The following is an 11,138-nucleotide window of genomic DNA, read 5'->3' as shown; positions in this document are numbered from 1 at the left end:
ACAGAAAAGAAGTCGTACGAAGTACACCCTTCTTCATGATTCAGAAGACTCAGAGAGGAGATGGGTTTCGGCACAGTTTATATACAGTTCACATAATATCAAAGCGGTAAAAGGCAATCAATTAGCACATTGAGCCAAAACATGTAACAAAATCAGATAAAACCAAATATAACAATTTATATAAGCTCGAATTTCTAACCCTGAACCAGTGGTTCTGGGTTATCTTCCCCAGCGGAGTCGCCAGAGCTGTCACACCTCCTTTTTCTGCCACCGGGAGGGGCGTAGGAGTTTTTTTCAAATTAAAGGACAATCGAAACGGGATTTGTTTGTTTATTTCAGAGTCGCCACTTGGGAGATTTAAGGTGTCCCAAGTCACCAATTTAATCCAGAATCGAGGAAAAGAATGACTCTGTGTTACAGTCTGCGTACCAGAAATTCGGATAAGGAATTCTGTTAACCCGGGAGAAGGTGTTAGGCATTCCTGAGTTCCGTGGTTCTAGCACGGTCGCTCAACTGTCATATTCGGCTTATTTATCTGATTTTATACAAATATGAACTTATGTGCAGATTTTAACTCTTTACCGTTTTTATTATATTTTTAAAGGAATGTGAACATCGTTTAAAATATGTCTTTGGATTGCGTCACATGAAATCCACCCACAATCCGGAACATATTTTTATCCAATGTTTTGGGATTTGGATTTGGGTCGCATGAAATGCACACCCGAGTTTAAGAAAATAAGATTAATTGAGACGCGTCCTAAAGAACTAGCGTGTTATTATTTTTGAGGAAAAAACGTGAAATTTGTTAAACGGCCCATCCCAGAATCTAAATATTTAATATATACATCTAACGAGGGCCCCGCAATTTATGCGTTTTATTTGGGCGAGGCTCATCTCCTTTTATTTAAAGGCAAACCTGAAAGCAAACTATGATTTCCTATCTTTTTTTGTCTCTAACAAAATGGAAAGGTCCTATTGTATTTACATACTTATGAGTCATTATAGTTAAGTTTCAAACGTGATTTATTGAAAGAGGGACGTGATACGGGCAGCCCGTTTGGCAGTTATGGGCCCAGGCCTATTGTGCATGAAGTTGAATTCGGCCTGGGCCACTCTTATTCCAATTGGGTCTATTCAATGTGTTTGATATATGTTTGGAATTTATAAACAAATGGGGGAGGGGGGTAGAAACTGAAATGAAACGTACTGTTTACCTTAATCAAACCATATTCCCAACGACTTAAAACAGGCTATTTGTTTAAAGCAAGAACTATTGGGTACCTAACATGCTTCTCGACAAAACAATAAGGAACTAATAGAACATGGCTACTACCACATTAATCACTTTTAATTATAAGCAACACACAGGGTCTTCCAACTAAATGTTATGCATGAAGGTTCAGTTACATCACAGCTAATTACATGGTTCTGTTAGGGAAAGTAAATTATCATGCTGACAACCTATTTTTAGTACATTTCTAAGCTAATTCGGAATAACTTCAACTCTTCCAATTTTCTTTGCATTCAAGCTTCAAACTTCAGCTTACATTTATAGTGTATCAGTCGTGTACCTGGTATAGGAAAGCAAAATAAGAAGGAGAATGAGCAGCGGAAACAGTATGCAACAACACAACAACAACAACAGGGATAGCCCAACAATAGACCAAAACTCAGCAGCAACTTAAGTGAAAACCCAGCAGAAATTTCAGAAGAAACCAACAACAACAGCCAGTGGACTTTCAGTCCAAACAGAGAACCAAAATACTTAACTGGAGCATTTTTTAGCAAGTAAAGAACCTAGGGAAGCTAACTGAAAACCAACAGTGTGCCCAAACAAACCAGACCAAAGCAGAGAAAGAAACAGGTGCAGAAACACAGTGGTTTCTGCTTGTTATGTTCAGAAAACCAACACTCTTTTACCTCTCAACACTTAAAATTATCCAGCCTCTAATTTCTGATTTTTTCCTCACCTCTCACCCTCTTATCTTAACTCTTAAAACCTGATCTCTAACCCTTTAGTTTCTGATTTTTCCCTAGCCTTAAACTCTGATATCCAGCCTTTTTAACCTTTGATGTCTAAACCCCTTCTTTCCCCTAAATGAGCCTACTTATAGGCTAAATACAGGCCAGCCCTACTGCCTCATTTACCCCAGCCCTCACATTCTGCCCATAACTCCTTAAAACTAATCAAAAATGCCCAATGCCCATCCTCCTAACAACCCCTTAGCATGTGCTTTCTGCCCAAAGGCATGGGCAGCCTATAACATTTAACTACCCTCATGCTACCAAGTTTGGTTCCCCACTATTGCATTAGTTTAATCCTATTTCAGTACCCTACTGTCAGCTCACTTAAACTAATCATTTCTGCTCTTTTCAAACCCCCAAACTACCCATGTTAGCCCCCAGTTATTACTGTTTTACCTTGAGCTTCGGCAGTCTGAAATTAAACTTCTGAAAGTTCAAACTTAAACCATACTAACTGAGTTCCAGCTATTGCACTACAACTACGAATCATTCACAGATAGTGTAAAACACACAGCTAAACAACAATGGTTCGATCAGTCATATATAGCTATACGAATCAGAATGTTTGATCATTCAATCCTATAAAACTAATCGACGACGTTTATCTAATCGACTATACTAATTATGACATAGAATAATCAGTAGATCAAACAAACACTACGAACGGGGTTCCAAATGGCTTCAAACGACTTTGCACAAAACAAAGAATTTATATGAATTATCTATTCGATGACATTAATTAACTCGAACATGTATATCACCATACGTATTCAAACATAAACAGAATAACAATCGACCAAATAAAAGGTCTTACGAAGATGGAGAACAAATTGAAAAAAATATCAGAAATACCAAATAAACCAAACAAACATGCTGACAAACCCAAACAACATTTAAACAAAAACAGAAAAGAGAAAAGGAACTCACTCTGGAAACTCAAACACAGATGACCCCGACCCGAACTGGATTTGCCCATTTGAGGTCGAACAGACCTTAATCGAGGTGTTCTCAACCGAGAACACTTCGATTAAGGTCTATTAGACCCCAACCCTCTGTTTAATCTGGTCGGATTCCAAAAATTCTTGTGTTCTAGGGTTCGAACAGTCCGATTTGGGGCTTGAGGATTTGTGGGTAGATTCAGACCAAACCAAGCTTGGTTTGGTCACGAGTGAGGGCAGGGTAGTGGCTGGTATGAATCCGGGGTGGGTTGGTGTAGATCGGGGTTGGGCTCGAATCTTCAAATCAAGATTCGAGATGAAGGGGGATGATTCGAGGCAAGGGGGTAACAGATTTGGGTTCAGGGAGTGAAGGAGGTGCTATGGTGTTAAAGGGGTGACCGGCAGCGTAGATGCCGCCGGGTTTCAGGCGAAGGAAGCTTAGGGCGGCTAGGGTTTGGGAGGTTTGGGTTTGGGTTTGGGACGATGAACGGGGGGTGTTCGGATGGGGGCGTGGGGTGTGATGAGGAATTTATATATGGGGTAAGGGATTAGATCCTGGCCGTTGGATCGAGTTGGATCTATGGCCAGGATCTATCTGGTACTAGGAAACGACGTCGTCTCCCTTAAATGGGAATGGGTCGGCCTAAGGTTTAAACGGGTCGGGTGTTGGGGAAAGCTATGGGATCGTTGGATTAGGTGGGACGGACGGTTCAGATCAAACGCCTCATACGTCGTCGTTTGGGGGGCGTCCCTGGAAGACCTGGTTTGGACTGGGTCACTGTATTGGTTTTGGGCCCGATTTTCAGTTGAATTTTCGGCCCGAATCAGATATTTTCCCTCTTATAATTTAGACAAAAATTCCTAAAAATCAAAATTAAACACACAAATATTAATTAATACCTAACAACAAATATCACACGAATTAAAACATTTTAATAAAAATTACGATGACAACAAAAATGCGTATTTTGTGATTTTCGCTTTTAAACAACCAAATTATAATTAACTAATTCCTAAATGTGCCAATTATTCCTAAATGCCTGCAGCATGTATTTTTGTATTTTCTAACTATAGCGAGGCGAGCATTTACGGACAGAACAATTATCAAAATGTCACATAAATCCTCAAAATTGTACCCGAGGGTAACTTGTTTTATTTCTTTTCCGATTTCTTTTGGAGTAGTTTCCGTGAAGCAAAAATCACGTGCTCACATTGGCTATGACTATTTGTTTGGGGATGTCGCTACTAGAATATTCTAGTGGTGGAGTTCGGCAGCGGCTCAATTTTAGGTTGTGGTTTATGGCTATAAGCTTACCTGGTGGTTTTGAGATTTGTACACAGGAGCTAAACCACTATTGACGATGCTTTGGACCTTGAATTTTCGAAACCCATATCTGAAAGCAAAATTGAAATTATGGGTAAAAATTATTTGTTGTTGCTGATTTGAGTTTATTATTTATTCATACCACTAAGTTATTGAAGAAACTTAGAAACACCATTGTTATGGTTCTATGAAAATTTGAAGAAGACAAATGGGTTCCTCCGATTGCTTGATCTTTTGCTCAAATTGGTCATTCACAACGTTGTTGAACTTAATGGCAATGAGAAGAATATAATAGGCATGTGTGATGATGAGGTTAATTCTAACGTGGGACCTGCTGATATGGCAGCTGACGTGGACAAATTAATAAAGGGATTGGATGCCACGACGGAGGGACGTAAGGGTTAAGGGCAATTCTAGAAAGTTTGTTAACGGTAGGGGTGGATCTCCGGAAGTTTAATGGGGGACAAACTTAAACTATATACCATAGTAGAGGGACAATTTTGGACCTTTTCCCTATATATTATATATTAAAAAATATGCATATATCTTTTGGCTAAAATAAATAGTACTAATTAATTTCAATCGATGGACAATTTTGTATTTGTCCATGTTCTCGCCTCGCATAGCTATTTTTTGGGAGAAATTTAAAAATAGCCAGATTTACAACTGGTCATTCAAAATAGCCCAATTTCAAAAGTAATCGAAATTTAACCACTTTTCATGTAAAGATAAATTTGAGCGAAAATACTGTTCAAAATCCGGAAAATACGCCCGTATATTATACTAGAGTTCCAGCATAAGTATACTAGAACTCCAACATAATATACTGGAGTTCCAACAAGTATAAATGTCCAGTATAATATACTGGAGTTTGGAGCACCGGTGCTCCAGTCTCCCGTATATTATACAGGAGTCAACAAAGTATACCGGTCCAGCACAATATGCTGGAGTTCGTACACAGATGCACCGAATTCCCGTATATTATGTGGGACCGGTCTCTGTTGCAGCAAAATAGTGGCTATTTTTCATTGACTTCGTAAACGATGGCTATTTTTGAATGACCAGTTCAAAAGCTGGCTATACCGTGCTATTTTAACCTATTTTTTCAGTTTTCAACCTGCCCCGCCCTGCTCCACTTAATTTTTTTTTTCTTTTATTTTTTTTTCTAAAACAAACTAGTTTGATATTTTATTATTTTATAAAATGAAGAGTTTAATATTATCCTTTCTCTTTGTCGTAATGTAAAACTACATGCTCATACCAATTAATCTCATTAGTAGTAACATAAATTTTCAAATGTATAAAGTAACTAGGCACTGCCCATGAAATAAGAGAGGCAAGATTCTTTCACCTAATCAGTTAGTTGCTATATGCATAATACATTCCTTTTCAATTTGTATTCATCCTTAATTAGGAATACTTACCCGCAAAATAGAGTTGAAATAAAACAAATCTTAAAAGCTTTATAACCATTTTTTTTTATTTCACTGCCATGTTTCCCGAACACTCTAAAATAGTAACCATTATCGTTTTTAAATATGAAAAGATTGAAAATAAAATAATTACAAGATAAAGAAACAAGAATGCTTTCTAGGAAAAGACCGAAAGTTAAATTGCTAGTAAAAAAGAATGTAAAGTTGTAGTTGAAGTGATTGCTTTGTTTCAAAATAAAAACTATTTTAACCGGCCCGCGCCCGCATAAAAGTAACGTGTCCCGCCCCGTCCCGTCCCATTGCCATCATAGTGGGCTATGTCTAGATTTAGCCCAACGAATATGGGCTATAACCCAATGGGCCAATGGCCCGAAAACATCCAAAATATTCTAAGTAGTGTCAATATCAAGAAACAAACCACAATAGTCCTCCGACTCTTTCTCTCCGTGATAAAGCAATGCTTTTAAAAGCAAAAAACTGCAAAAATGTGTCAAGGTCCAGGTTCATAGTGCTTGAAGCAAAAAGCGAGATGTGATGCTTTCTAGCACTATTTTGACCAAATTGCGGTTAAAATTACTAAAAGCATGCAGTTTACCTTAATTTTGATAATAATCTAACTCCTCAAAGTTGATAATTAAACAAATGATTATGATCTTTTTTAAAGGCTCGCTTATGCCCTGAAGCTCGGTAAAGCCCAAGAAATGCACTTCGCCTCGCATAATTGGCGCTTTAGTAGAAACATCAATGTGATAACCTCTTTACCATCACAAAGGTCGAATTAAATTCTGCGTACATTCTACCTTCCCAAACCCTACTTTGTGTTACACTGGATGTGTTATTGTTGTAGTTTTTGCGCTCTTCGCTTTTGACTGCTATGGTGCACACTTCTTTGAAGGGCGTGGCTTTTCCAATAAAGCACTAACCTCTCGTTTTTCGTCAATGCTAAAAGCAATGGCTTTCAATAACATCCAAGAAGTGGCTGAAACAACTGAGGCTTGAGACACCTAAAACTTCAATAGCACTTTTGCTCAGCCAAGTAATGTTGAAGATGATAAACACATGAAGAAGATAGCTACAGTACAATTACAATGAAAAGTATAGGGGTTGGAGGAGTGGAAATAACAGCGGAATTTAGGACTAATTCCCTTGTCGTAAGGGAGAAAGGACAACAACAACAACAACAACATAATTCCACACATGAGGTCTGGGGATGGTAGTGTGTACACACACTATCCCTATCTTTGTGAAGGTAAAGAGGCTATTTCCGGATGAGGGAGAAGGGACGAGGGTAAATAAAAATGGAGGGCTTGAACAGTCCTATTTTTAGCCTTTTCATTTCCTTCAGAACTAAAGTTCTGATAATGAGGAAATATCTCACTTTTGCTTCCCTTCTAGCCTTTCCACACAACTGATAGCAAATCACCCAAACCTCATCTAGCCTTACAAGCAAAGACGCCAAGTTTCGACGTTTAGGCATCTGGCACTGGAGTCACTATAATATGAAACAGTTCTATATCCCAGCATTAAGGCGGACATATCGTAAATCAGCAATGGGATCAAGTTCTCAACCTATGTTACAGTTAAAATAGGTTGATCTGAAATAGGGCAATATACTTCATATACAAGTGCTGCTATATGGACCATCAACCTGATATACTAAGAAGTCACATGCAAATTACTCTGTTCCAAATTCTTGAGGCAGACCACTAAAGGATTCTCCTTATGTGGCCAGTATGAAATTGTTTCTACGCATTTTCAGCAAATACATCTTCAGTAATAGTTAAGCACAGACGTCGGATTCAAAAGAGTATGCTGGAAAGAACAAAGAAACTCAAACTCAAATTGCTATACTGCTGCAATACACTGAACAAATACATACAAGTTAAGACAAAAAGAAAGTAATTTCTGAAATAAAACAGCTTATCAGATTCATACACACCTTCAATCCACTAGCCTCTAACCTATTCTAAGCCACATTCACGAGTCTGTTTATATAGTCACGACAGTTATCATAGTCAAAAACGTTCAAACTTCCAAGAAAAAACTTCGAATTGGGAGGGCGATCCTCCCGGTGAACTGACCATTTTCACCCAAAAATTTAGACACCTGAAGGCATAAATTACAGAAAGTTCTTTCAACGAACTCACATTGCTCAAAATCTCAAGACTATACTGCACTTGTTTTGTCTTAAATGGTGGAAAATCTCTTTCATCCCAATTCAATTGAACATAGATGTTTGAACCTAACCAATCTAAGTGCAATGACTAATTACGGACTGCACTACTCATCTATAGAAAAGCAAAACTTTCAATTACAAGCAGCAGAATCATATACCTTCTGCCAATCAGAGCCACATTATACCAAGTACTACAATTCCACTGGCATGTAACACAATGTGCAACCGCAGAAATATTCAACAACAACAAACTCAATATAATCCCACAGGTGGGGTCTGGGAAGGCTACTGTGTACGCAGACCTTACCCCTACCTTGTGAAGGTAGAGATGCAGTTTTCGATAGACCCTCAGCTGAAGGAACAGTGGAAAATAGCAGAAATATTCACATTGTCCAAATCCTCAAAATCACACTGTACACTACCAAAGTTTTGATCTTTTACTCTTAACTTAATTCAATTAAACACAAAAGACACAGAAAAATAATAAGGAAGTATTCTTGAACCTCAATTTGGGCAGCATTATCAGAAAGACAATTCAAAAAAACTCATCATAGTAAAACATTCCAAACACATAAAAGAGGAAACATTCCAAAAAAACAGAATTATAACTAAGTTTCATAATCTCCTAAAAACAAGTGTATTATTCAGTATTAAGTAAAACTTAAAAACCATGAATTAGCCTCAGAAATTTAGAAACCTTCTAAAGAGCCTTGAGAATATCCTCAGCACTGCTAACATTAAAAGCTCCTCCTTCCTCTAAATTCAAGATTTTAACAACCCCATCTTCAACAAGCATAGAATACCTTCTAGACCTAATACCAAGCCCAACAGGCTTATCACTAAGGTCAAGTTCACACCCTATAGCTTTAGTAAACTCCAAATTCCCATCACTCAACATCATCACCTCATCATTAATACCCAAATTCTCTTTCCAAGATTTCATCACAAATGCATCATTGACTGAAATACAAGCAATTGTATCAACCCCTTTTGACTTAAGTTCCTTAGATTTTTCCACGAAACCAGGAAGGTGTTTTTGGGAACAGGTTGGTGTAAATGCACCAGGGACAGCTAAAAGGACAACCTTTTTGCCGTTGGTGAGGTCAGAGATTAAAAGGGTCTTGAGTTCATCGGATGAATCGAAGTATGAAAGTGTTGAGTTGGGGAGTTTGTCACCAACGGATATGGTTGCAGAGATTCTTGAAATGGTGGAGTGTTTGAGAGAGTGTAAGGGGTGGAGGGGTTGTTTGAATTTGAGTGGGAGAGGAGAGAAATGGGAAGAGGAGGTGAAAAGATTGGATTTTTGGGGGGAAAGAAGAGAAAGGTGTTTTGGGGTTGAGGATTTCAGGAGTTTTGAGAGGGTGAAGGTAGCAGCAGTGGTGGCAGCCATTGTTGAGTTCTGTGTGTGTGTGTGTGTGTTGGAGGAAAATGAGGAGTTGTAGAAGATTATGTGCGGCTAATGTCCTTAAGACTTGGCTTTTGTGTGGCTTTTTGGACACTTTTGGGGACGGAAGAAACTATGATGAAAGGGTTGATTTTTGAAGAGGTGGCAAAGATTGTAGTAGGGAGGTTGACACTTGGCCTTGATCCCTCACTTTCTGTTAATTGCATAAGAATCCTGGTTTATAGAGGAGAATAAATAGACTGGTTTGAATCACAAGTTAGAAAATAATTAGGAATGCACGGTCTAGCCACCCTTAAAATAATATATATATATATATATATATATATATATATATATATATATACATATGTATGTATATATATATATATACATATGTATGTATATATATTGGAGTGGGGTGAGTGAGATAGAGGCTCACATATAGTGTTTTATGTGATAAGAACGTGCTATCTAAATTTAAAGTAAGTTCTACAGAGTGGTTATTAGATCGACTATATTATATGTAACGGAGTGTTGGTCAGTTAAAAATATTCATGTCCAAAAGATGAAAGTAACAGAAATGAAGATGTTGAGATGTGCGGGCATATCAAGATTAATAAAATCAAAAATGAAGATATTCGAACCAGGGTGGGAGTGACCCTAGTGGATGACAAGATGTGGAAAGCGAAACTTAGATGGTTTGTGCATATAAATAGGAGAAACACAGATGCCCAGTAAGGAGGTGTGAGAGGCTGACCTTAGTAGGTCTGAGAAGAGGTAGATGTAAGCCAAAAAAGTATTGGGGAGAGGTGATTAGGTATGTTATATTGTTACTTCAGCTTACTGAGGACATGACCCTTGATAAGAAGGTGTGGAGGTCGAGAATTAAGGTAGAAAACTAGTAGCTAATCTGTAGTCGAGAGTGTTTCTTGTCATTACGGTAGTAAAAGTAGTAGTAGCATCAGCCTTATATTCTATTATTGTTGGATTTCTATTACTACATATTATCCCTTTCGCTTTGTTTTATTATTATCTTGTTGTTGTTACTACTCATTGCTGCTGCTTTCTTTCATCTTTCCTTGAGTCGAGGGTCTATCGAAAACAACCTCTCTAGTTTTAAGGTAACATAAGGTTTGCGTACGCACTGACCCCATTTGTGGGATTATATTGGATTTTTGTTGTTGTTGTTGTTGTTATTATATATATATATATATACAAGAAATTTTCATAAACACTATCTTTTAGTAGTAATTAGCCATCTAGGGATACCATTTGCTATATTACGGATTATAGATACAGTAGCAAAAATAAGCGTGAATCAGGGAAGTCCAGCTAATCAGTTGTTGTATTCGAGTGTATTCGACTGTATTCATGGAGTGAAACGTGGGATTACAGCTGGACATATTATTGTATTCGACTGTATTCACGGCGTGAAATAGGGGATTACACCGTTTTTAAAACGGAAAGTGAATCAATTAACATAATAGACTCCTAATATAACTCAACAAACTCAATTATAACACACTAATTTTGTATTTTCAGTTATAAAAAAGATTCTCAACCGAAAATACACAAAAACATAGCAATCTTCAGAGAAATTATATAATACATCTAAATACATAAATTATATTAATTAAAAAAAACATATGAATACATTCATGACATATAGCGAGACAATGAATACAATGAAATACATAGAATACAGCGGGATACATTTGAAATACAAATGAAAAAAGACAGTGAATACAACGAAATACATGGAATACAACGAAATATATTGAATTACAATGAATATAATGAAATACATGAAAATACATTGAAATATATTAACAGAAAATCAAGTTGCTCAGCCCCA

At 37.4% G+C, this 11,138-nt stretch overlaps 1 protein-coding gene across 1 annotated transcript; it reads right to left on the bottom strand.

Annotated features, from left to right (window-relative positions):
• Positions 1-8,433: 8,433 nt before the first annotated feature.
• On the bottom strand, positions 8,434-9,483 carry LOC104222102 (peroxiredoxin-2E-2, chloroplastic-like). Its single transcript, XM_009773286.2, has one exon. The coding sequence runs from the start codon at positions 9,287-9,289 to the stop codon at positions 8,600-8,602; it is 690 nt and encodes a 229-aa protein (XP_009771588.1). The 5' UTR covers positions 9,290-9,483; the 3' UTR covers positions 8,434-8,599.
• Positions 9,484-11,138: the final 1,655 nt, after the last annotated feature.

This window comes from Nicotiana sylvestris, chromosome 7 (assembly GCF_000393655.2).
Source record: "Nicotiana sylvestris chromosome 7, ASM39365v2, whole genome shotgun sequence".
NCBI lineage: Eukaryota > Viridiplantae > Streptophyta > Magnoliopsida > Solanales > Solanaceae > Nicotiana > Nicotiana sylvestris.
The sequence above is the reverse complement of the archived record's forward strand: the minus strand, read 5'-3'. Positions and strand labels throughout refer to the sequence as shown.